The 27,665-nt window shown below is 42.3% G+C and overlaps 1 protein-coding gene across 2 annotated transcripts; it reads left to right on the forward strand.

The window, feature by feature from the left end:
• The first annotated feature begins 1,093 nt into the window (after positions 1-1,093).
• Positions 1,094-27,665, forward strand: LOC105533884. Of its 2 annotated transcripts, none has more exons than XM_011972472.1 (4): positions 1,094-1,165; positions 20,279-20,334; positions 25,493-25,644; positions 27,187-27,665. In XM_011972472.1, exons 1-4 carry the CDS (start codon positions 1,146-1,148, stop codon positions 27,454-27,456), a joined length of 498 nt encoding a protein of 165 aa, XP_011827862.1. In that variant the 5' UTR covers positions 1,094-1,145; the 3' UTR covers positions 27,457-27,665. The 2 variants fall into 2 exon arrangements, with proteins under 2 accessions (XP_011827862.1, XP_011827861.1); XM_011972471.1 differs by lacking the exon at positions 1,094-1,165 and adding an exon at positions 3,098-3,740.

Genomic DNA, 27,665 nt, shown 5'->3' on the forward strand with positions numbered 1-27,665 from the left:
CAAGCACTCTAATTACAGTATGTCTGCCTTGTTTAAACCTTGATATATAAGTACATGGTACAGGGCCTGAGGCAATGCCATCTCCAAAGAGCCCTTTTCCATGATCTTAAAACAGTCACAAGGGAGAGTCTAGGTCCTGACGGCTACTGTCTTGAGGCTTTTCTAGTGTTCTGGGAGTCAGGAAGCTTCTCCCTCCTTGAAGCTATTAGTAGAGCCCAGTTGTTGCTGGTGAAACTGAAAAAACGAGGAGGTAGAATACCCTAAAACAGGAGATGTCTGAGATGCAGGCAGCTAATGAGACTGTAAGGTTTTGCTGAGATGCTTCCCTTCCTGATGAAGGGTCCTGTCCCTAGATTAATGGTGAAACTGGCATGTCACATCTCTAGGAGGATAACGTCGTGTTCCATGACCACCTAGCGTGTACATCTGCATTCAGCCGGGATTGCTCCTAAACCTTTCTAGACTCCATCTCTGGCTCTGGGGTTACCTGTGGGTGGGGCGATGCAGACACACAGGAAGACCTCCTCTACAAATTCTCCCTATAGTTGGTTGATTTTATTCTAAGCCCTTGGCTGAGATGGGCGAGGGACGGGGCTTGGTACGGCGTCCTCTAAGCTGTCTGCCCTCTGCCGTCATCATTCATCTGAGTCGGCGAGAGAGGGGCCGGGGAGACGCGAGGGTGGTTCAGGGGGCGTGCAACCTGGGCCGATTCTGCCCCGAGCACACTGGTTGTCGGGAGCCCCGCCTCCGCTCGCGGTTGACAGCTCAGCTGGTGCCGAGCAACTCGTGCCAGCCAGTCGTGTCTCAGCCTGGAGAGTGCGCGCACCGCCGCCCGGGCAGCCGCTGGCTCCAGCTCACGAAACAGCCCCGGGCGCCTAGCCGCTCCGAGCCCAGCCTCCTACTGAGAACAGTCCCTCCCTTGTGCCGGTCGCACGGCTAGCCGCAGGTTCGGCCACGTCAAATCCGTTTTCTAAAAAAGCAGGGAGCAGAGCTCTCTCTTCGTCGCCGACGCAGAAAGAAGGAGCTGGGGAGGAAAAAGCTGCTGCTTTTTGCGCTGGAGATTCGTGGGCAAGGCTTCTCATTTTCCCAGGCTGCTTCCCCTCCCGGGTGAGGAGCGCCCTGAGACTAAGGAAAGAGCCTGGAAAATGGAGCAGATCTGGACGAGGTAGGTGGGCTGTTTCCTTCTCGCCGCACTCCGGACTTGGTGGTCCTCCTCCCTCCCCTCCCCCTGCGCCCTTAGGGAGAGGTCGCCCCTCACCACCAGGGCCCCGTGACAGCTTCCCTCTTCTGCCGACTCGCCCTGCGTGGTTCCCAGCCCACCTCTTTTGGTCCTTCTGCACATGTTCTGTTTTCTGGGGTTTCCCTTGCTTAATGAATCTCCCTTCCACCGAGTCCTGACGTTAAAAATACCCAGGGAGGCTGCCTGGAACTTTCTGTAGAAATGTTTCTCTGTCGTTTGCTTGTTCGTGTGGCCAGAGGGATTCCAGTAGGTCTTCTTGAGAGATATGTTTGATGACAGATGCTTTGAACAATATCAGGTTTATTCTCACCCTGCCACGTTTTCCTTCTCGGCCTCATCTCTCACTACTCACACAAAGGCAAAGGGACTGAGTGAGCAGAGCCCAGCAGTACTCACCTCCACAACCTCCCAAGTTGGAGCCCACTTGGGGGAGGAATGGAGAAGGAAAGAGATCAGGGCACCCACCCTACACTGCTCAGGCTTTATTGAGGCCAGGCAACAGTTGGCTTTTAGGTCAGATTTTGGAGATGGCCTGTGAAACTGCGTTTTCTTCCAGTCCTTCCCCCAAATACACTTTAAAATGAAGCCCCATTCAAGGAAAGGGTAAGGATAAGAGACCACGTATTGAAACAAAGATTTCGTTTCTGGTTTTTAGTGGGCGGAAGGGTAGAGAGACCATTCCAGAGGTGTCTCTATAACAGATAAGCTTCCATCTGCAGGATTTAGCTTTGGAGAATTGGGGTAGGGCCAAATGAGCGCTCTGACTCCTGAGAGAGTGAAGACGGTACAAACACAGAAGGTAAATTTGGGGCTTATGCAAAAGACTTGGGTGCTCTTAGTTGATTGTTAAGCTCAACAGGAATGAGTGGTATAATGTGAATATTAAAGAAGGGGCAAATTGAAGCTTAGGGTTTGTTGACAGAAGAAGTAGGCTGTCTAGATTCTGTCTAGATCAAAAGAGATTCTACTTTTGGCTCCTTTCTGCTCTTCTTGGGCCTCTCCTAGAGGACTGTGCTTAGTTCTGGGCATCATTAGATAAAATAAGTGCAATCAAGAGACAGGAGGGAACTCAAAGCCATGCCTTGAGGGATGGCCAAAGAACCCTGGACTCCTGAGTCTGGAAAAATGACGACTGGGAGTGGGGAGGATGTGGTAGCTTCCTTCAAATTTCCGAAGAGCTGTTGGTGGTAGAGGGATTGAATCATTTTAGAATCTCTTAGGAGGACAGAACAACCGATGCAAGCGAGTTGTGGGGAGGCAAGTTACGGCTCAGAGTAAAGAAAAAGCTTTCTGGCCAGGTGCAGTGGCTCATGCCTGTAATCCCAGCACTTTGGGAGGCCGAGGCGGACGGATCACCTGAGCTGCCTTGTTTAAACCTTGATATATAAGTACATGGTACAGGGCCTGAGGCAATGCCATCTCCAAAGAGCCCTTTTCCATGATCTTAAAACAGTCACAAGGGAGAGTCTAGGTCCTGACGGCTACTGTCTTGAGGCTTTTCTAGTGTTCTGGGAGTCAGGAAGCTTCTCCCTCCTTGAAGCTATTAGTAGAGCCCAGTTGCTGGTGAAACTGAAAAAACGAGGAGGTAGAATACCCTAAAACAGGAGATGTCTGAGATGCAGGCAGCTAATGAGGCTGTAAGGTTTTGCTGGGATGCTTCCCTTCCTGATGACGGGTCCTGTCCCTAGATTAATGGTGAAACTGGCATGTCACATCTCTAGGAGGATAACGTCGTGTTCCATGACCACCTAGCGTGTACATCTGCATTCAGCCGGGATTGCTCCTAAACCTTTCTAGACTCCATCTCTGGCTCTGGGGTTACCTGTGGGTGGGGCGATGCAGACACACAGGAAGACCTCCTCTACAAATTCTCCCTATAGTTGGTTGATTTTATTCTAAGCCCTTGGCTGAGATGGGCGAGGGACGGGGCTTGGTACGGCGTCCTCTAAGCTGTCTGCCCTCTGCCGTCATCATTCATCTGAGTCGGCGAGAGAGGGGCCGGGGAGACGCGAGGGTGGTTCAGGGGGCGTGCAACCTGGGCCGATTCTGCCCCGAGCACACTGGTTGTCGGGAGCCCCGCCTCCGCTCGCGGTTGACAGCTCAGCTGGTGCCGAGCAACTCGTGCCAGCCAGTCGTGTCTCAGCCTGGAGAGTGCGCGCACCGCCGCCCGGGCAGCCGCTGGCTCCAGCTCACGAAACAGCCCCGGGCGCCTAGCCGCTCCGAGCCCAGCCTCCTACTGAGAACAGTCCCTCCCTTGTGCCGGTCGCACGGCTAGCCGCAGGTTCGGCCACGTCAAATCCGTTTTCTAAAAAAGCAGGGAGCAGAGCTCTCTCTTCGTCGCCGACGCAGAAAGAAGGAGCTGGGGAGGAAAAAGCTGCTGCTTTTTGCGCTGGAGATTCGTGGGCAAGGCTTCTCATTTTCCCAGGCTGCTTCCCCTCCCGGGTGAGGAGCGCCCTGAGACTAAGGAAAGAGCCTGGAAAATGGAGCAGATCTGGACGAGGTAGGTGGGCTGTTTCCTTCTCGCCGCACTCCGGACTTGGTGGTCCTCCTCCCTCCCCTCCCCCTGCGCCCTTAGGGAGAGGTCGCCCCTCACCACCAGGGCCCCGTGACAGCTTCCCTCTTCTGCCGACTCGCCCTGCCTGGTTCCCAGCCCACCTCTTTTGGTCCTTCTGCACATGTTCTGTTTTCTGGGGTTTCCCTTGCTTAATGAATCTCCCTTCCACCGAGTCCTGACGTTAAAAATACCCAGGGAGGCTGCCTGGAACTTTCTGTAGAAATGTTTCTCTGTCGTTTGCTTGTTCGTGTGGCCAGAGGGATTCCAGTAGGTCTTCTTGAGAGATATGTTTGATGACAGATGCTTTGAACAATATCAGGTTTATTCTCACCCTGCCACGTTTTCCTTCTCGGCCTCATCTCTCACTACTCACACAAAGGCAAAGGGACTGAGTGAGCAGAGCCCAGCAGTACTCACCTCCACAACCTCCCAAGTTGGAGCCCACTTGGGGGAGGAATGGAGAAGGAAAGAGATCAGGGCACCCACCCTACACTGCTCAGGCTTTATTGAGGCCAGGCAACAGTTGGCTTTTAGGTCAGATTTTGGAGATGGCCTGTGAAACTGCGTTTTCTTCCAGTCCTTCCCCCAAATACACTTTAAAATGAAGCCCCATTCAAGGAAAGGGTAAGGATAAGAGACCACGTATTGAAACAAAGATTTCGTTTCTGGTTTTTAGTGGGCGGAAGGGTAGAGAGACCATTCCAGAGGTGTCTCTATAACAGATAAGCTTCCATCTGCAGGATTTAGCTTTGGAGAATTGGGGTAGGGCCAAATGAGCGCTCTGACTCCTGAGAGAGTGAAGACGGTACAAACACAGAAGGTAAATTTGGGGCTTATGCAAAAGACTTGGGTGCTCTTAGTTGATTGTTAAGCTCAACAGGAATGAATGGTATAATGTGAATATTAAAGAAGGGGCAAATTGAAGCTTAGGGTTTGTTGACAGAAGAAGTAGGCTGTCTAGATTCTGTCTAGATCAAAAGAGATTCTACTTTTGGCTCCTTTCTGCTCTTCTTGGGCCTCTCCTAGAGGACTGTGCTTAGTTCTGGGCATCATTAGATAAAATAAGTACAATCAAGAGACAGGAGGGAACTCAAAGCCATGCCTTGAGGGATGGCCAAAGAACCCTGGACTCCTGAGTCTGGAAAAATGACGACTGGGAGTGGGGAGGATGTGGTAGCTTCCTTCAAATTTCCGAAGAGCTGTTGGTGGTAGAGGGATTGAATCATTTTAGAATCTCTTAGGAGGACAGAACAACCGATGCAAGCGAGTTGTGGGGAGGCAAGTTACGGCTCAGAGTAAAGAAAAAGCTTTCTGGCCAGGTGCAGTGGCTCATGCCTGTAATCCCAGCACTTTGGGAGGCCGAGGCGGACGGATCACCTGAGGTCGGGAGTTCGAGACCAGCCTGACCAACATGGAGAACTCCCGTCTCTACTGAAATACAAAATTAGCCAGGTGTGGTGGCACATGCCTGTAATCCCAGCTACTCGGGAGGCGAGGCAGGAGAATCGGGGAGGCGGAGGTTGTGGTGAGCCAAGATCATGGTATTGCACACCAGCCTGGGCAACAAGAGCGAAACTCCGACTCAAAAAAAAGAAAAAGAAAAAGAAAAAGAAAAAAAGGCCCGGCGTGGTGGCTCACGCCTGTAAATCCCAACACTTTGGGAGGCCGAGGCGGGCGGATCACGAGGTCAGGAGATCGAGACCATCGTGGCTAACACGGTGAAATCCCGTCTCGACTAAAAAATACAAAAAATTAGCCGGGCGCGGTGGCGGGCGCCTGTAGTCCCAGCTACTCAGGAGGCTGGGGCAGGAGAATGACGCGAACCCGAGAGGCGGAGCTTGCAGTGAGCCGGGATCGCGCCACTGCACTCCAGCCCGGGCCACAGAGCGAGACTCCGTCTCACCAAAAAAAAAAAAAAGAAAGAAAAAAAGAAAGAAAAAGCTTTCTAACAAGTTAGCTGCCTGGGCAGTAGAGATTGCTGACCCTGGAGTTACTCAGGCAAAGTCTACATGACCACTTACTTGATGGTGATGCGAGTGAGTGTGTCGGCTTTTTGCTCTCTGCCAGTGTTTTTCACACTTGAAGAAAAAAGTATTATTTATTAAGTTCTAAAAATTTTATATTTACATGTAACAATTTCAGACAAATTCAGAAATGATTTGGAAAATCACAAATTATATATTTACAGTCCAATTAATTTGACAAACTGAGTATACTCATGGGATGGGAATTCAGATAGAGAAAGGGAACATTACTGGCATCCCTGAAGCCCTCCTGATGACTCCAAGGATAACCATTATCCTAATTTCTAACACCATAGAATAATTTTGCCTAGTTTTGAACTTTATGTAAATGAAATTATATACCATTTTTACTCTTTCGTATGTGGCTTCTTTCACTCAATCTTTTGCTTTTGGAGTTCTATACTGTTATATGGTATTGTAGTCCATTTATTCTTGCTTTTAAATAGGTTTCTATTGTGTATAAATATATCAAATTTATTTGTCCATTCTATTCTTAATAGGCATTTGGGCAATTTCCAGTTTGGAGCTATTATAAACAGTGTTGCTATGAACATTTCTGTACAGGTCTTTTGGTGAACATATGTACACATTTCTGTTGAGTTAATAAGTAGAAGTATGATTTCTGGGTAATAGGAAATGCATGTTCAGATTTAGTAAATACTGCCAGATTGTTTTTTTAAAGAGATTACAAAAGAAATTCTAAAGAGGGTATCCAAAGGAGAGAACATAGTGAAAAGGTGCTCCATATCACTAGTCATCAGGGAAATGCAAATTAGAACCACAACACCATGCTGCTGTATACATGTCAGAATGGCTGAGATTAAAAAGATAGAAAATAGCAAATGCTGGCAAGGTGGAACATTCAGAATGTTCACATTATTTTTTTTAACCTCTACTCACAATAAGTAATATATTTACATTGCAACCAAGTACACTTACATATGTAACAAACAAAGTTTCTTGTAACAATACTTAAGTTTACCATGTGTTTTGCTCTCTGGTATTTGCTATTCTATTCTTTTTCTTTAAAAATAAAATGTTGGCTCTGATTCACTGAATTTATTTCTCCACCTCATGGGTCACAGTTGGAAAAATCCTGTAATCACAGATCACGGCTGACATCTCAGATCCTTCCTAACTCAGAGATCAGATTAGTTCATAAACATTCATTAAAAGTTTGAGGTCTGGGTGCAATGGCTCATGCCTGTAGTCTCAACACTTTGAGAGGCCGAGGCAGGTGGATCACTTGAGGTCAGAAGTTCGGAACCAGACTGGCCAACGTGCTGAAACCCCATCTCTACTAAAAATACAAAAATTAGCCAGGTGTGGTGGCCTGCACCTGTAGTCCCAGCTACTTAGGAGCCTGAGGCAGGAGAATCCCTTGAACCCAGGAGGCTGATGTTGCAGTGAGCTGAGATTGCACCACTGCACTCCAGCCTGGGTGACACAGTGAGATTCTGTCTCAAAACAAACAAACAAACAAACAAATAAATAAATAAATAAATTTTGAGAGCCCCAAACAGGCCAGACTCTGTGCTAGATGCTAAGAATAAAACAATGAATGCAATGAATGAGGCTGGGTCTCTGCCTTTGAAGGCTTTACATTCTCATCATCTGTAATTTTAATAAACACTAAGGCAGAGATATGCACTGGCTGCTCTGGGTACACGGTGGATAGGGGATTGAAAGAATAAAAATTAACCATAATAGATAACATTTATTAAGCTTCCATTGTGTGCTAATCCCTTTGAATATTTAATTTACCTAATCCTTACAACCCTATAAGGTAAATGTTACATTCATTTTTAAGAAAAGCAAATTGAGCTTTAGAAAGATTAAATAATTTGCCCAGAGTGACACACACAGCTGAGAAATAAATATAGCCTTGAACTGTTTAGTTCCAAAATCTATGCTTTTATTTTAGTAGAGTTTTGTAGGTGACTCAGTTTATGACTTGCTTCCGAAGCTAGCTACTTGCTCAATTTACCCACAAAGGACGAGGTGCTTTGTATTTTAGTTCTCAAAGTTAGATATGCTCTACTCCCAGCTACACATCATCTGCCCCTCTGCAGCTCAATGGAAAGGCCCCCTACCCACTGGGGCTGTTACCTGACTGTTGCTAAACTCACTGGTTAAATCAATTGGACAGAGCATGGTTGGCTCTAGAGTAGCAAATTTTCTATGAATATACTGGCCTTACAAAAAGCTGATTTGGTCACCAGCTTTCAGACTTATTTCCGTGAACAGGGCGAGGGTTGTCAAAAGAATAAGCTCATGGAGCTGATGAAGAACTTGATGATAAGGGGGAGGTTTTCCCACCCGGCAGGGCCGGTGTCAACCAGGCAAGCAGCTTCTACTGCTCTAAATTTTTAGCATCCACCTGTCTGGACTAGCAGCTCCCTACACCTTCTGCTTTAAAGATTATCAGTATTTCAGGATTACTGTTTGTATTAATTTCCTGTTGCTGGTGTAACAAATCACCACAAACTTTTTTTTTTTTTAGATGGAGTCTCACTCTGTCGCCCAGGCTGGAGTGCAGTGGTGCGACCCTGGCTCACTGCAACCTCCGCCTCCCAGGTTCAAGGGATTCTCCTGCCTCAGTTTCCCAAGTAGCTGGGGTTACAGGCACATGGCACCACACCCAGCTAATTTTTGTATTTTTAGTAGAGACGGGGTTTCACCATGTTAGCCTGGCTGGTCTCAAACTCCTGACCTCAAGTGATCCACCCACCTCGGCCTCCCAAAGTGCTGGGATTACAGGTGTGAGTCACTGCGCCCGGCCAAATCACCACAAACTTAGTGGCTTAAAACAACACAAATATACTGCCTTAAAGTTCTGGAGGTCAGAAGCCTGAACTTTGGTCTTGGGTTAAAACCAAGGTGTCAGCAGGACTGTGCTCCTTCTAGAGGCTCTAAAGGAGAATTTCTTCCTTGCCCTTCACGGCTTCTAGAGACTGCCCACATTCTGGGTTCATAGCCCCTTCCAGCAATGCCGTCACTGGCCTCTGCTTCTATCGTCACATCTCCTTTGCTCATTCTGACCCTCTAGTGTCCTTCTTACTAGGACTCTTATGATTACATTGGACCCAACGAGATAATCCAGGATAATCTCCTCATCTCAAAATCTTTAATCACATCTGCAAAGCCCTCTTTTGCTATGGAAAGTGGCATATACACAGGATCTGGGGATTAGGAATGTGGACATTCTTATAAAGCCATTATTTTAGTCTACCATATCTTTCAATGCTGAAAAAATCATTACTAATTCTCTTCCCCATTTCAGTGGAAATGTTCTGATTTCTAGCATATGGGAAAGCTGAGTAAATGTCAGGTGAATCATATACGAACCTTATACAACTTCCCCGAACACATAACTCAAGAAAAGAGTGAACTAGAAATGTTTAAGGGCAAGCTGTAAGACCGAAGGTTAGAAAAGGAAAGCAAATTAGTCTGTTTTGCTTTATTTTCTATTACCCTGCAATTTGATTTAATAAAATGCAAGCATTAATTGCATTTGCCTGCTGTATCTGTGAAAATTTGGAAAATGGAAGTAACATTCAAGAAAAGTAATGATCTGGTTTCAAAATTTAAGAATTTTGACTTTGTTTCTTTTCTGAAGTACAGCCTTCAAGCAAGACAAGGTGTCCATTTACACAGCTATATTGTACTTAACAGATCTCCATTGAGAGCTTATTTGAATTTGTTTTTCTCTGTATAAATCTTTAGCCTAGAGGAATCAGGGACATTTATTTTTCTTTCAATTCATGGTGAGTTAGTAGAGAGTCCTGTTTACAAAGACATAGTTACAACCAGAGATATATGGCCACTGAGGTTAAAGTGGTTAAGTGATTTGCTGGCGTTCACACAACTAGTATGTGTTGTATGAAGGCTTAGTTAATTCCAATATCTTTACTTATTATGGTGCTGGTGCTTTGCATGTAACACTTCATATTAGGAAAATGCTTGTTTTCATAATTCTTTTATTGAAACATCTTTGGAAGTTGAATTTCCTGTTTAATATTCAGCACTGCTAGCAACTAATTATCTGAATTTTAAGAAGGAAATTCTGCCTTGGAAACTCTGGCATACTTTTAAATGGGCCTATACTTGGATTTTGGCTTGGGTAATTTGCCAGAATCAATGGTTTCACTCCTACATGCTTATTTTCTGCATACTAGATCAGTCTGGACCTGACTTCCCCAACCCCCATTTCTTTCAGCTACATGCTAGGACTATGTTTAAAATACCTAAAGACTGGGAAGGGGTTGTTTTTGTCTCAGAAAGGATAAGTGACTCCTCATGGTACCCTCCCCATCCTGGGAGGCTCGCCTGACTGTGGCTGAGGGATCATATTTTCAAGGCTAGGTGGAGTTTCCATCCATTCAGTGGATGCCCCAGGACACTACTCTTATTGAAATCTACCCCCATTTTATAAATAAAATTCCAAACTGGGCTCAGAACATTCCACAAGTTGTCTCTGGCAAAAATTCAAATAGCATTTACAGTTAGAAGAAAGTCCAGAATACAAGAGATGTCATAATGACCCAAGGTGGCTCTATGCGATTCTATTTTAAAACACTCAAATGCACTGAGGACTTGTTTTCCTCTGTCTCAGAGCATTTTCTGAGTTCTGTGGCCAGCAAGACAAGTATGATCTGAATTTCTTTTTTCTGAACCCTTATGGCTAAAGTGCTAAATTAGTCGTAGACTATTTATAATAAATTGTATAATAATAATGTTTTATTTTCATAGCACTTTCACAGCCTGTGATTCATCTTTCCTTAATCTGTCTCATTATCTTCAGTCCTTTTCTGCTTGTTACATTCTACAGAAACGTCTTTCTTTCTTGTTTTTTCCAAGGCCTGTGAGGGAAGAGGTAACTTGCAGCTAGTGTCTTCTTATCGTGGTCATGGTGGAAACGGTGTAAAGAAACAACAACTTCTGACATATAGAAAGCATTGACTGGCCTGGTGCGGTGGCTCTCACCTGTAATCCCAGCATTTTGAGAGGCCAAAGTGGGAGGATCACTTGAGGTCAGGAGTTCGAGACCAGCCTGGCCAACATATTGAATCTCCATCTCTACTAAAAATACAAAAATTAGTGGGCATAGTGGGGGGTGCCTGTAATCCCAGCTACTTGGGAGGCCGAGGCGTGAGAATCGCTTGAACCCAGGTGGCAGAGGTTGCAGTGAGCCGAGATCATGCCAGTGCACTCCAGCCTGCGTGACAGAGCAAGACTCTGTCAGAAAAAAAAAAAAAAGGAAAAGAAAGCATTGACTGACAAAGAAAATTGAATAATTTCTATCATTTCACATAATTTAAGAATGAATTTATTTTCCATTTCATAATGTGGTATATTATCATTCATAATGTAGAATAACATGCTGTGGATTTACAATATCTTTAAATCATTACCCTATCCCAAAGCATGCAGATTTCCAATTTTTAACTATTACAAATAATACTTGATAAATATCTAGGTGCATAAAGTATCTTCTTCCACAGCGTTATTTTTTGAATGACAGATGTTCAGAAGTAGAATAACTATGTCAACATTTCCAGGTCTCGAAAGTACATTGCAAATTTCTGAAAGTTATAGTCTCATAAGAAGGATATTTCATTCAACTTAAATCTCTTTTTCAAGACCTGAATCCCTGTATTGTAAAGGGGGAAACTGAGGCACACTGACATAAAGTGACAAACCCAGGTGAATCAATAGCTCCATTTCCAACTTTTACCCTTCTGTAGGGTAAAATGCTTCACTGTTGCTGTTAATCTCGATTACTATCCTGAAATGTTTCCTGAAATGATAATAAACAGAAAATTTTAACATAAGAAAGTAAAAGGTAGATGTAAATTACATCAAAACTATGTATGCCTATTAGGATGTCTATTACAAGGAAAGAGAAAATAGATGCCATGTTTGGTTAGGGGATTATGGGGAATATCCTTTATATGCTGCTTTTAACCTAAGTCAACACAGGTTTTTATTGCAGGAAGAAGTTCACATTTGTATCTACCAAATGACAACATGTAAAGTTTGGAATTTAGTTGGTTTTAGGTTTCTCTGTGTATTACTCGGAGGTTTTCTTTGTATTACTTTCTTGTATTACTTGGAGATTTTCAGGTTATTGGCACCACAGGAGCAGCATTATTGCCAGCAGACCCAGGGAGCTGGTTGTAGAGTCACTGCGACTTAATTCACCCTGAGCTAAAATTATTGAGAGTGGGCCTTAATAGGCCAGTTGTTCCCACCTACACATGTAGCCTTGCCTTTGCTGGGATAACTTTGTGTACCCTTCAGAGGTTAGATTCAGAAGTACCTCCTTTTGGAATTATTTTTAGAACCTAGGTCTGGGTGTTTTCTGTAGCCAGAACATGCTGTGCCTACTCTGTTGTAGCATGTAGCTGGTTGTTTAACTTGATATTTTCCATACTCCAAGTTTATCGGCAGAATAGAATGTTTTTGTCTGTAAGTCTTCAGCATCTAACATTGTTTCTAGCACTTAGAGGGTCATCTATTAAGAGCTTTCCAGAGAACATTCCCCAAAAGGCTGATAGGAATATCTGTTTGGTGGGTGTCTTCTTACTGTAGAATGGATACAGCAGGTTATCAAAGCTTGATGCCACTATACATTCAGATTGTATTTATCATTGTTTAAGAAATATGCATCTTGTTTCCTCACTTACGGGAAAAGCAAAAAAAAAAAAGAAAAAAGAAAGAAAGAAACAAAGAAGGAAAGAAAGAAAGAAAAAAAGAAAGAAAGAAAGAAAAAGAGAAAGAAAGAAAGAAAGAAAGAAAGAAAGAAAGAAAGAAAGAAAGAGAGAAAAAGAAATATGCATCAAATTCCTATGATCTAGACTTCTTTAATGCTGGACAGATGATAGTGAATGATCTAAAAACCCTCCCTTCCAGAGACTGACATTCTAGAGGGGTCACTAGGCATGCACATATTTCATGGTTATACCTTGACCTGACAGTGCCTTAACTCAAATTCACTTCAGTATGCTATAAGCACAGCCATCTTTTGTAGCTCATCTTTCTTCCAGATTTTCCACCCTTAGGATCTCTAATGCTGAAATTATACTTTTTGACCACAGGTCAAGTCCCCCACTTCCTCATTCTTTCTGAATGTTGTTTATCTCGTCATGTATTCCAGTTCCTCAACTCTCTATCTTCCAAGCCATCTGCTCTTTATTCACCTCCATACTGAACCTAGACGTCAGGGTCAGCTCTTTGAATCATGTTCTCAACGCTGCTTTAGAATCTCTCACTGCCTTAACAATCTCCCATTTTGGTAACCCTTAGTCAATTTTATTTTAAAATCCTAGAGGATTCTATGAGTGTTGTTTTAGTATGTTATAAAACCATACTGAGAAGAAAGACTCTAGATTCATTCTTACTAATCCTCAACAGGTCTATAACGCTGCTGAGAAATTCTCCTCCTCCTCCCACCTGCCTCTTTCCCCTGCTCCTCCTTCCCTGACTCTCTTCCTCTAAAAATGTATTCCTCACAACCTTTGATTTCCGTAGTGTAAATAAAAACAAGATGAAAAACTGTATGTTCAATATTATTTCTATTTGCAGAATTCACACAGGCAAATAAACTGAAGAACAACTAAAGTAAATACATAAAAATCTTTATCAATGTTGCCTTTAGGTGGTAGGATTTTAAAAATTATTTTTATTTTTCTCTGTACCCTTTTCCATTTCCCAAAATTTCTACAAGAGTCATGTAATTCTTTTAAAATCATTAAAAATAGACATTGTAAAGAAAAAAAACTGAAATATTATGTGAATATAAAAGGTGGAAAGGGGAAAAAAATCACCTGTTTCTTAACATTCAGTCTAGGGGTCTAGAAAGATTGAACCAACTGCAATATACTCCAGTGCCTTGTGGATATTAATTGTTAATGAAAACAGGATTGCAGGGTGCATTGCCAGGACCAAAAGCAAAATGCAAAATGTAAGTTTCAGAGGTGGGTGGAGAGACCATACACCATCCCTGGGTGATGTGACTGAATCCAAAGCAGGTTATTTTCATGTCTCTTTTGAAAGAGTGATATCTGTGTCTTGGCTGATGCGGGGGAGGTAGATGAAAATTTATTAGATATTTGGATATGTGATGACCTCAGAAGGCAAAGTGAAGAAAAATAATTACTTACTTATTAAAGGGTTTCTCTGAACCTTGATGAATAGCATCAAGAAAGTAATGTTAGTTTCCTTATTTTCTTTAGGATGAAGACTTAGTGCAGGACCAAAACCAAAACAAAACAAAGATCCTAAAGCTTAAAGAAGTTGTTGTGGATGCACAATGATTTTGTAGCTCACTGTAGCTATTGGGGTCTTAGCACTCCAGAAAACAGCCTCTCAGAGTGATGGTCACTGTCAGTGAATAGACTTTGAGTGAAGGGTGTAATTGCAGCCTGTACTGGAATAAAGTGGATGTTTCTGTATCAGTGCCAAGTCAGCCCACACTTAGTCAGCATGCAGAAGGAGGCTCACCGTGATGCTCTCTCTGCTCTGGGGGCTTTGCCAATTAAGCATCCTCACTTGCAGAGGTTATAATGATAGGTCTGGAGATGAGAAAAAATGGTAATCTCACTGTATTATATAATAGTCTTAACGTTCTGCATCTGGGCCTTTTACCCTATTTGCATCTGAATATGTGTTTTTGCAATTCTGGTGCCACATTGTGGGGAGGGTATTTGGCAACATTTGGAACACAGAAAATATATCCAGTGTCTCTCCTTGGCAAGAGAAAAAAAAAAAAAATCTGAGAAGTCTCAGAGCTTGTTCACTAATGCCTTTTCCACTTTAATTGTTTCTGTTTGCACCACCTTTCCTGTCTTGCAGTTTATTCCCTCGGGTAGGGACAATGCCAAGTGTTATCACAGGAGGGGCTGGAGAAAGGTGTAAATATTCTGAAAAAAGTGGGTTAGAGATAGAGAAGTATAAAATGATGGATGACTCACTTTGCATGATAGGACCTATATAAAAAGTCACACTAACCACTTCCCTTTTGGGATTTTAATTATTTTGTTACATGACATCTGTTACACCAGTACTCAAATACTCAAGTGTAAGCTGTGCCCAACAGGGATAAGTTGATAGTCAAAGAAAAAATTTGTGTCAGGGTTTGAGACAAAAATTCCATCTCATTAGTACAGCAAACAGTCCACCTTTCCTTTTGCCTCAGCTTCTCAGGGGTCAGTTCCCTGGAGTCAACACAGGTACAAAGGAGGTTCCCAGTAAATGTGTGGTTAGAAATAGGGCGTATTGGGAAGAGTAAAAGTTTGGAGTCAAATAGATATAGCTTTCAAGTTCAGGCTCTGACACTAACTAGCTGTGCGATCTTGGGCAAATTACTTTATCCTTCCAAGTCCCTTGTTGATCCTCATCTGTAAACAGGGATAACAGTACCTACTTCACAGGATTCTATGACAACTGAGTGAACTGATGCCTAGAAAAGTATCAGGCATTCAGTAAATTTCAGAGGCAGCATTGGTGGAGTGGTGATGGTTGTCCATGATAATAATATGTTCATTTAGGCCAGGCGCGGTGGCTCACACCTGTAATCCCAGAACTTTGGGAGGCCGAGGTGGGCGGATCACAAGATCAGGAGATCGAGACCATCCTGGCTAATACAGCGAAACCCAGTCTCTACTAAAAAAAAAAAAAATACAAAAACTAGCCGGGCGTGGTGGTGGGCACCTGTAGTCCCAGCTACTGGGCAGGCTGAGGTAGGAGAATGGCATGAACCCGGGAGGCGGAGCTTGCAATGAGCCGAGATCAGGCCACTGCACTCCAGCCTGGGCAACGAGCAAGACTCCGTCTCAAAAAACAAAAAAACAAAATAATAATATTAATAATAGTATGTTCATTTAATGCAAGATTAGTATTGAGGAAAATTCCAGCACAAGAAAACCTTTGGAATTGTAAAGTTATGTACCAGCAGTCCAGAAATTAACTGTAGATGTCTTTGTTTTTAAGTTGACACTATTTCTGGAATCTTACCATTTATAAATTGTCAGGGCCAGAGCTTCACATATCAAAAAGTAGGCCACAGTTCCTCTCATTCTGACCCTTTTGTGTTTGCCATAGTTGAATATAGCTGTAAATTAAAAATAGGAAAAGTGGATCTTGGAACATTTGAAAGATTTATTCAATTTGAAACAGAAACCAGCAACTCATGTTAAATGAGCTCCAAGAATATGGGAATTGGAACAGAATCTGTGTTTGGTTCAATGCCTACTCCTGTGAGGACCCCAAGGAAGAGCAAACTTCAGCAGTCTTGCTGTCATGCCACATGCCCCTCACTGTAGCCACATGCCCCTCACTGTTTGAGAGGCCACGCCAAACCGAATCATTTCCAGAGTTCATCTTTTATCAAGGTCATTAATTAGGAAGAATAATGTAAATTAACTAAAAATACACTATTCAAGCTTTTTAAAAATAAGAATTAGCCTTTTGGGAAAAATAGTAAAAAGAAAAACAGGGGGAGGATGCTCAGTGTATTTTCTACCATTCTAAACTTGCGGCCTTTTCACTTCTCTGGGTTCTTTTCTAGTTTGTTTCTATGGGTATTTGCACAGTGATGTAAATCTTAGCCCCTTTCTTGCTGACATTATTTTAAATCATTTTGGGGGCTTCTAAGCTATACTGTTTGAGGAGGGAGGTGCAAAGGAAGCAACAGTTTCACCCTTGGCTTTCCTTCATATTTCCACCTGAGGGTGAGTGCTCGGGCAGGAAGGCTTGAGGTGGGGGAAAGGTAAACAGGAAGTTGGAAGATGTCCTAGGAGGCAGTTTAGGGCTCCTCAGGCTGGAGGCAGGAAGATGGAGGGGGCTGTTGTGAAGGGGAAAACAAAATGAAAGCCCCCTGAACACACCGTTCATCTTCCTGTCATTGGGTCTTTGTTATGTTTCCTTGTGTATTTACGCCCATTCTTTAAGACCTAGATTCGGTGTTTTCTGTTTTCTGTAAATTTCCTAGACTCCCCCCGCCACAACCTTGCCCCAGCCCACTCCCCATCAGGACAAAATTAATTGCTATCTTATTTATGTTCTGAAATCTCTGTTAAATCTAATTTTTCTAATAATTATCTCTCTGAGTCATACTCCTGCTTCCCTCAATAGATTCTGAGTACCGAGACCACAGGGTATATATACTGTGTTTCTTCACTCTGAGCCCCTTCCCTTGGGGAGCATCAGATTCCTTTCTAACTTGTGGAGCAGCTGAGTGAGCCCCTTTCTCTGGCAATAAGAGAGGGAACTTGAGCTGTTAATAGAGCTAAAGTGATTTCTTAAAAATCTCCTGAGACACTGAGAGTATGCTTATTAACTCAGTACCCATCTAAAGTGACCTCTCTATCCTTCCAGTTATTGATTCATATCGGGCAGGCAGTGTGCTCAGAGTGGATGTGGGTGAAGCAGGAAGGGTGAGGTGTCTGGTAGGGCTGATATGTATTGCTATGTTGTAGCTTGCTCTTGACCTATAATGAGTAATCTGCAGAGCAGAGAAGATTGAGTGAGATCATGTCTGGAAGGTACCCTGGATCCTTGGACAGTATTAAAATGGGTTTTATGTTTAAGCATCTATTAGAATAGAATTGCATAATTACTGCAAGGAACCTTAGAAATTCATGTCCTTCTTTTATAAATATTAGAGAAAACTAATACCCAGAGAGGTGAAAGTGACATACAAGCCAGTATAGTAGCTTGTCACCACAAATTAATTAATTGTGTGTTGAAGCCAATGGGTTTCTCAAGACTGCGTCTTAAGAAAGCAGAAATGAAATTCTGTCTGCACTTGGTCTGTACTGGGGTAACAGCATCAGAAGCCTGCAAGATGCCAGACAAGTATCATAATTAAGTGAATGAGGGACGACAAGGACAGGGAGTGGCAGGAACTGTGGCAAACTGGAAAACACATCCCTGTCCTGTGTAAAGGGGGCAAGTTATCCCCCTGTGTGGGAAGGCAGGCACAGTGTTGGTAGACCCAGTCATTTCCCAAGAGCAGTTAGAAATGGGTCAAACTTGTGTGGGCTGAATAAAACATGTTGGATGGGCTGAATTTGGCCTGAGGGTTGACCTTGCTCCTGACAGCAGATGCAGCCACCTTTGTCTGTGGACTAGGCAGAAATGCTCAGTGAATAGCGGCAGCTAAGTATAAATTTTTTCCCCACAAATTTTTTTAAGACATTGTTCTGGTTGATAGTTTTGACATCCTTCTATTTTACCTCCACAGAGGGGAGTGTGTATGTAGTACCTTCCTCTTTGGCATTGTTTACTCTTAGGGAAAGCTTTTAAAGAGGAGAAGGGAAAGAGGCAGGGGGCCTGGAAGGATCACAAGCTGATGATCTACTTTTAGATACGAAATAATTGTCAGGTGGCATGTGCAGCCCAATGTGCCCTGTCTGGTATTTTCATGTCCATCTGGGACTTAACTAAGTGAAGATTTCTGCCAAGATCCAGCCCTGAGGCAGGGAAGAAAAAACCACCAATTTCCAAGCAAATGCCAGATCCTCCTCTGCCTCCCTGTGAATATCTTCTGGCTTTTAAAAAGAGGAGTCCTGCAGGCTGGGCGTGGTGGCTCACTCCTGTAATCTCTGTACTTTGGGAGGCCGAGGCTGGTGGATCATCTGAGGACAGGAGTTCGAGACCAGCCTGACCAATAAGGAGAAACCCCATCTCTACTAAAAATACAGAATTTGCCAGGCATGGTGACAGGCGCCTGTAATCCCAGCTACTGGGGAAGCTGAGGCAGGAGAATCGCTTGAACCTGGAAGGCGGAAGTTGTGGTGAGCCGAGATCGTGCCATTGCACTCCAGCCTGGGTAACAAGAGAAAAACTCTGTCTCAAAAAAAAAAAGAGAGAGAGAGAGAGAAGTCCTTTAAATCTCTGTTTATAGAATTCTTGGGAGCCCTCAAGAGTTTAAAGAATAAGCTATCTATTGAAAGCATCTTTCTGTAGGGCCATTGCAATAATCTGTTTCTGACTTCCCCATTAGACAGTCAGTTGTCAAGACAGTAGCTGGCCGCCCTTTAAAACATTAGTCACTGAGTCCGTCTTTCTTTTTGATTCACAAGACTCTAGTGGCTAAATGCCTCCCTGTGTCCTGAAAGGCTTCAAACAGTCTGTGCCCTCTGCCCAGTCCTCCCATTACTTCCCTGACCTCGCCTCCTACTACTCACCACGTGCTCACTGCGCCCAGCCACTAACTAGTATGCTCCCTCTTATGGGCCTTTGCATTTTATGTTCTCTGCTTAGAAGACTCTTTCCCTAGAGACCTCCATGCCTATCCTTATGGCTTCATAGAGCAGCCTTGTCTACTGAAAATTGCAATCCCCTCTACCTCCTCCTAACTCCAGCTCTCCCTATCCACATTCCTCACTTTACTTTTTTTTTAATAACATTTGTTTCCAAGTGCTACTATACAATTTATTTATTCGTCTCCCCTTACTGTAAACATTCCATGAGTGCAGGTATTTTTGTCTGTTTTGCTCACTGCTGCATTTGTGGAGCTTACAACAGTGCCTAAAAACATAGCATGGGCTTGACAAGTATTTGTTGAATACATTTTGAGATACTGTCCCCTCTCTGCTAGGGATGGTGGTATTTACTGTGATGAACAGACACACCTCTTGCTACTGAATCATGGTGTTATTAACATTTCCACTCATAAACTTTATCTGTTTTTCAAGGTTTCTGTGTCAATTCTACTTTCGAAACATATCTTGAATTTTTAAAATTTCCCCTTCGTTAAACCATCACAACTTCCTATTTGGAATATAGACTCTCACCATCCATTTTTGCCCCTCCACAGTCTCACTGTGTAGAGCCAGAATGCAGCTAGAATGACCTATCTGAAATATAAATCTGATCATTACCACGCTTTCCTTCATTTAAAATCCTTCATTGACTTCCCATAGCTTTTCACACTAGACTCAGTAGCCTTACCCCATACCACAGGTCCTGCATGGCTTGGTTGCAACGTTAGCTTTCTTTGTTCCTCTAAAAAGCCAGAGTCCTTTCTGACTCGGGGCCTTTGCTGTTCTCTCGTGGTGGAACACTCTCCCACTCCCAATCTCCCATTCTACACCTGGTTGACATCCTCCCATCTACATTTAAACGTTCCTTTCCCTGAGTTTCTCTGAGTCCCTGTGCTAGTTAATTTCCCTCTGCATTTTCCTTCACAACATTTACTACAATAGCTAATACTTGTGAAATTATTTAAAGGCTGGCTCTCACGTACTTATTGAGAACAGGAGCTCTTCTGTGGTGTTTGCCTTTGTATCCCCAGCACTTGACACTGTCCCTGATACATAATAGAAGCTTAGTAAATACTTGCAGAGAGATAAATAGAAACAACAAATAGGTAGGTGTCTTCTCCTCGATCCCTGGGATTGGGAGCCTTGTGGGGTAGTAACTCATTCATTAATGATGTGTTTTTCTCCACAGAGATTATTTTGCAGAGGATGATGGGGAGATGGTACCCAGAACAAGTCACACAGCAGGTAAGGATGTTATGGGCCTTGCCTTGTTAAATTCTTTGTTTCTTTTATTTATTCATTTGTTTTTCTTTTGAGACAGGGTCTCACTCTCTTACTATGGATGTAGTGCAGTGGTGTGATCATAGCTCACTGCAGCCTCAAACTCCTGGGGTCAAGCTGTCCTTCCACCTCAGCCTCCTGAGTGACTGGGACTACAGACATATGCCTAATTTTTAATATTTTTTTTAGAGATGGGAGTCTTGCTATGTTGCTCAGGCTGGTTTTGAATGTCTGACCTCAAGCGATACACCCAATTCAGCTTTCCAAAGTGTGTGGGAGAAATTGGCACTTGGCCAATTCTTGGTTTTCTATTGATCATAATTCTCTTGAATTACGGCCTCTTTAAATTCATCATGGCAATATCTTCAAACTTTTGTGCATTTCCAAATTTGCACATACTACTGTAGCAATTTCACACTGAGAATTATAAGCTAGATATAATTCTATGTACTGAGAAGCAGCACAGTACAGTAAATCATTACAGATACTTATGTGAATTCTTCATACTTTTAATGATTCTGTAATTGCAAGGCTAAACTCACTTGTACAATGATTAAAATAAATTATGCTACTAAAATGAAAGCTCTATCTTAATACACCGTTAAAATGTGTATAATAGGCCGAGCACAATGGCTCAAGCATGTAATCCCAGCACTTTGGGAGGCTGAGGTGGGCTTATCACCTGAGATCAGGAGTTCAAGACCAGGCTAGCCAACATGGTGAAACCCTGTCTCCACCAAAAATACAAAAATTAGCTGGACATGGTGGCCCATGCCTGTAATCCCAGCTGCACAGGAGGCTGAGGCTGGAGAATCTCTTGAATCCAAGAGGCAGAGGTTGCAGTGAGCCGAGATCGTGGCACTGCACTCCAGCCTGGGTGATAGAGCAGACTCAGTCTCAAAAAATAAAACATAAATAAATAAATAAATAAATAAAATGGGTATAATAATAATGTTAATCTCATACGTGAGATGGAGAAAAGCTTTTAGTACAGAGGCTGTCAAGGAATAAGCACTCAGTATCTTACCTATTGTACTATTAATGTATTCCTAACAACAGCACAATTATTAGTGCGCTAACATTAGACAGAGATCTACTTGAATTGCAAAACCAAAGAGAAGATAACATTCTTTTGGGGTCTATTTTTCATAAAACTTGTTCTCAACCTGAGGGTTTTACTTCCTTGCTAAGTTCTTTGCCTTTTTTGTAACAGCCTGGAAGCACAGATTGCTTATATGCACAATTTGGAAAAAAGTTTTTAATTTGAATAAGTTAAGAGTTTCAGAGTCACTTAAAATTAGTATTTGAAATTGTGTGTTAAATCCACAAATTCCAAGGGTTACTATGCTCAACATTTTAAATGTCAATATTCTACATTTTGAGGCAAAAATTGAAGGACTAGGGCAAAAATGTGAGGGGAATGAATAAAATGCTTACTACATATAAGACATGTGGCAAGGTGCTTTTATTTATTATTTTATTTAATCCATATAACAGCTCTATAAAGCAGATATTATTATCCCTGTCTTTACAGGGGCAATATGTCAGCAAAACTAAGAGATTTGCCTAAATTCTCACAATTGGCAAGTGGTCAGGATTCAAATCTAAGCCTCAAGGCATTGCTCTTTCTATCATATTCACCAATCTAACTATAAAGTATTGTTATTCTGTCTTATCAAATTATCTTCCCCTTAGTAGTATATTTAATTTCACCTAAATGTGGAAGAAATCATTTTTTCTATTTACATTTATTTATTTATTTATTTATTTTTGAGACAGAGTCTTGCTCTGTCACCCAGGCTGGAGTACTGTGGTGCCATCTTGGCTCACTGCAACCTCTGCCTCCCAGGTTCAAGCAATTCTCCTGCCTCAGCCTCCGGAGTAGCTGGGATTACATGCGCCTGCCACAACACCTGGCTAATTTTTATAGTTTTGGTAGAGATGGGATTTCACCATGTTGGTCAGGCTGGTCTTGAACTCCTGACCTCAAATGATCCGCCTGACTCAACCTCCCAAAATACTGGGATTACAGGTGTGAGCCACCATGCCCAGCCTCTAATTACTTTTAATTAAAAATTTTGCATTTACTTAGAAACATTCAGAATATCACCAAAACAGATGCAATATCATCATAATTATTTTATTATTTGCTATCACAGAGTAGTATGCAACTAACAGAACAATTATATTGGGTAAGCTGCATGAAAAACAATTGAAGAGCCAAAAAAATAATATCTCCATATATATGTAATTGATCTGTGCTATGCACCAATAAAGCCTGCTTTAAATTTCTGTTCTAGTTTAAACCCCCACACAGTACCAGGCAAGGTTAGTGGCTATTGAAAATATCATTAAGGACAGGGTTATCTAAAGACACACTGGATACTACATTAATTTTGCAAAAATAAAAAGACAGTGTACAGTGTTCAGTTTAAAAACAAATGATATGATCTTACATTTCAGTTTTTTTCTTTGAAATCAGTGGTGTAATGGGGAGTTAAATACTTTTAGGCAAAAAACAAACTCATACACACGCACACAAAAAAAACAAATTTAAAAAACAAAACAAAACAAAAGCCTCTTTTAAAATCACCCCATTGACTATCATCATTTTTTCTTCACCCTTTTCATCTTTCTATTCATCAATGTCTTTCCAGTCCTTTTTTCTTTCTTCTTTTTTCTTTTTCCAGTTTTTCCAACTTCCGTTTTCCCTGCATCAGACTTTCTTTTATCCCAGAATACAGCAATAGCCTTTATATCTATGATCTTAAAAGCCTTTCTTTCCTCAAGGCTGTATATTATCTGCAGCAGTAATTCTTCATTTCTTTCATTTCTCTCAGTTTCCTTACAACATCACCAATGAATTAGCCAAGATGTTCTCCTGTGCTCTTCTGGGGCAATTGTCAGAACAAAACAAGAAAAAGGAGATCCCTTTGGTACATTAGAATCCTGGGACTTCTTTTCTCTCTCTCTCTCTTTCTCTTTCTCTCTCTCATTTCCTTACAGAGAGAATATAGATTTTTGTTTCTTTCTTATAATGGGCCTGTTCACCTTCACCCTGTCTTCAAATTTTTTCTTTCTCTTTAGCAGAAATGAATTTCCATCTTTTCTGAACATAAAAAAAAGAATTCTAAGAAGTTGACTGAAGCATCTGGGTGCTTTTTCTTGGGCTCCTTCTGGCAAGTTGGCAGAATGAAGGAAAGAAGGCAGAGAAGGAGGGAGAGAAGAGGGAGGGAGGGAAGGAAGGAAGGAAGGAAGGAAGGAAGGAAGGAAGGAAGGAAGGAAGGAAGGAAGGAAGGAAGGAAGGAAGGAAGGGAGGGAGGAAGGAAGGAAGGAAGCAGAGAGAGAGAAAGAGAGTGAGAAAGAGAGAAAGAAAAAGAGAGAAAGAAAAAGAGATAGGAAGAAAAGCATGCAATGGCATTTTACCTCTTACTGCCTTGGATCTCCTTTGCCCAAGTGTCTAGTTAACTTTTCCTCAGCAAGCCAGTCACCCTGTACCTGTTTTGCTTACTTGCCCTGACACTGTCTGTAGAGCTTAATGCTTTGCCATGATTGTCTTCTTTCTTATTTAAAAAGTAGTTCCATAGTAAAGGTTCATTATTTCCTTCGTCAGCCAAGAAAGTAATGTAGCTTTCTATGTTTTCTACCTGAGTCTGTAACTCCAGCCCTGCCCCAACATGGAGTCCTCTGTGTACTTTGTTTGACAGAGGCTCTGATTTCTCATTCTTTAACAACGTTACTTTTCAAAAGCAAGCATAGGGTTAATTACAGCTTAGACTCCACTAGGTTCTCCCAAAGCAGTGCTTCCATTGGTTAATGGAGTGATTGAATCTCTGACTCTTTACCTGTTTTCCCCACTCTCAGACCTGTTGCAATCCCTTTAATTGCTAAAATAACACAGTAGTAGCATACTGCTAAGAAAGACAGATGGAGAAAATATGGGATTGGTTCTGCCACTTTTTAGCAATGTGATCTTGGACAAGCAAACTTTCTGAACCTTTACTTGTTCATCAGTAAAATGGATTTAATAATCACTTATGTCTATTTCACTCATTGCAGCGATTTCATAAATGAAATAATTCACGTGAAACTATTTTGTAATATGTAATGCCCTTTAAATATGTTGGTTGTTACAATTGTTACTATTACTAAATAGTAACCTGAAAAATTCTCTGTAGAGATATTTGTAGATAGAGTTTGCTAGTAGCTTGGTTCTTTCCTTTAGACTGTTTTGGTTACCTTTTGTTATGTGACAAACCATCCCAAAACTTAGTGACTTAAAACAGGGGTCAGCAGCAAACTACAGCCCATGGACCAACAGCCAGTTTTTATAAGTAAAGATTTATAGCCACACAGTCACACTCATTGATTTACAGATGGTCTGTGTCTGCCCCGTGCTACAGTGTAGAGTTGAGTACCTGTGACAGAGATGATATGACCCACAAGCCTAAAACACTGTCTGGTCCTTTAAGAAAAAGTCTGCCCACACCTGGCTTAAAACAACAATGCTTTATTATTTCTCACAATTCTGTTTTGGCAAACTGGGCATTGTCACTGCTGGTCTCACTTGGGATCACTCAACTGGCTGCAACATTCTGATGGCTTGACTGGTACTTAAGATCTCAGACAGCCTTGCTGACATGTCTGGCAGGTGGTGACTGTCAGCTGGGGCATCTTCACTTCCCTGAACAGCCTTTCCTTCTCCAGTGGGGTAGACTGACTTCTTCACAGCATGGTTGTCTTGGGATGCTAATAAGGCAAGAGCAGAAATGCAAGGCCTCTCAAAGCTAGTCTCTGGAACTCATACAGTAGCACTTTTATCATATTCTGCCAGTCAAGGCAAGCCACTTTGCCAACCCAGATTCAAGAGCTGGGGAAATAGGCTTCATTTCTTGATGGCAAAAGTATCATATTGCAAAGGCATATGGACACAAACTAATTTGATTCACTGGGGATGGCTATTAATATGATCCACCACAGGCTGCTTTATGTAAACTTTTTCTATGTGGCCTAGATTGAGTTTGTATTTTGCAGAAACTGAATTCTGCTGAAATGTGCCAGTCAGAATGATCCTAGTGCCATTATATAAACCTTTTTTGTTGTTGTTCTGTTTCACTGACAGCTTTTCTTAGTGACACTAAAGATCGAGGCCCTCCGGTGCAGTCACAGATCTGGAGAAGTGGTGAAAAGGTCCCCTTTGTGCAGACATATTCCTTGAGAGCATTTGAGAAACCTCCTCAGGTACAGACCCAGGCTCTTCGAGACTTTGAGAAGGTAAGTCATGTGAGTGGATAATTGTTATCCCAATTAGAAGCAGTACTATGGAATAGTGATGTCTTATAAAAATATGACCAATGGATTGGTCTGGATTATGGATGGTATTATCATTATGGTGTCTCTTTCAAGAGCATGTGTCCCAATAAACATATGCTCTGTTAGCTGTGTGCTGGGGGGTGTGATTTATGGACCCCCTTGCCTGTACAGCAGCCCCCCCTTATCTGTAGGGGGTACATTCTAATACCCCCTTTGGATGCCTCAAACTGCGTAGTACTGAGCCCTATATTTACTATGTTTTTTTCTATACATACATGCTTATGATAAAGTTTAATTTATAAATTGTTAATGAGATTGACAATAGTTAATAATAACATAGAACAATTATAACAATATACCAGCATTACTACTCTTGCACTTTTACATTAGTAAGTAAAATAGGAGTTACTTGAACACTGCGCTGTGATACTGCAACAATCTGATAACCCAGACAGCTACTGAGTGACTAACTGGTGGGCAATGTATACGGCCTGGATGTGCTGGACAAAGGGATGATTCAAGGGTGAGATGGAGCGGAAAGCACGAGATTTCATCATGCTACTCAGAACAATGTGCAATTTTAAATTTATGAGTTGTTCATTTCTGGAATTTTCTATTTAATATTTTCAGACTGTGGTTGACTATGGGTAACTGACACCATGGAAAGCAGAACTGTGGATAAAGGGGGACTAACTATACCAGTAAATGCTGCCTCATCACCTATACCCTTGGCTTACTTCTCAGATAAACTCAGGAAGTTTAAATGGCATTCTGAGAATCTGTAGCTGCAACATAGTGAGCCCGGGAGTCCCAGTCCAGCAGCTAGTATTATATTCTCTGTTGCTCGCTTGGACCTCTCTTGATATCTAGGAATTGTCTGCAGTATGCGGTGGCGCAGTAACAACCGTTTGTTTCTCAACAAGAATCTGATAATGTTGCTTGAACCTCCTGAACCAGTGCTGCGTGCTCTGCTTCTTCATATGTTTGTTCTTAGATTTGACCAAAAACAATAACTGATAATGTAATACAGATTCCCCAGCTCCCTGTGAGCTGGGTTGATCCCAGGAAGTCTGTAGAAGTTACTGGGTTTTAAATAGCCCAGAAACAGGCAGCTGGAATTTCTTACACTCCTGTGCTCTACAGAAAGAAAGAAATAGCTCTTTGGTGCCCCCTCAGGGATACCCAGCGAGCAGGTCCCACGTAAGTAATGTGTAAATTGTAAAATACTGGGGTTTCTCTCATTCTGGAATTGATAACTTTTGACAGAAAAAAAAAAAATAAAGTAAAATTCTAATTTCAAAAATGTTTGCGTTGACCTGGGTTTACCCCATCTCTCCTCAATTTGTAAGTAGAAATATTTCACCAATACTTTCTGTACATCCTACCAGATATTTCTGTGGGCAAAGAATATGCACCATATAACATGTGCCTAATAATTATCAGCCTATTCTTCATCTTTTTTGCTCAGCGTTCTCATGTATACTGTGTGTATTTTTTTTAAAGGCATGGAGAGTTTGCATGATAATTAAGAGGCTTTTGAAGACTAAACCTCTGAACAGCTGTGTGGTGCTGGTGGGGGGAGCAAGGATGCTAACACCGCAACCCCCTCCTTTTTTTTTCACCTTTTGGATCTGCTGTGATGCAGAAAGGGTGAGCAGAGCTGCAGAGCTCCTCAAAACTGTGGGGTGCTCTCTAAAGGACAGCCAGCCTGCATGTTCCCTTTCATTGAGAGATGACTGGAAATATAGAAATAAGCAGTGTCACCTCCATTGAAGGAATGCATTGAAGGAATGCAGATATAAGGCCCAAAGTCCTTTTCTCTTAAAGTTTAGGTCTAATATGACAGATTAGTTCTGATTTCTCAATGCTGGGAAACACTGACAGAAAGCAAGCTAAGATGCAGGGAAAAGGCCAATAAGAGATAGTTTAAATCTCTCTGTGCTATGTGTCAAATAAAAAGTAAATAAAGAGGCTACAACCCA

The sequence above is a fragment of the Mandrillus leucophaeus genome, unplaced genomic scaffold (genome assembly GCF_000951045.1).
Source record: "Mandrillus leucophaeus isolate KB7577 unplaced genomic scaffold, Mleu.le_1.0 Scaffold1292, whole genome shotgun sequence".
NCBI lineage: Eukaryota > Metazoa > Chordata > Mammalia > Primates > Cercopithecidae > Mandrillus > Mandrillus leucophaeus.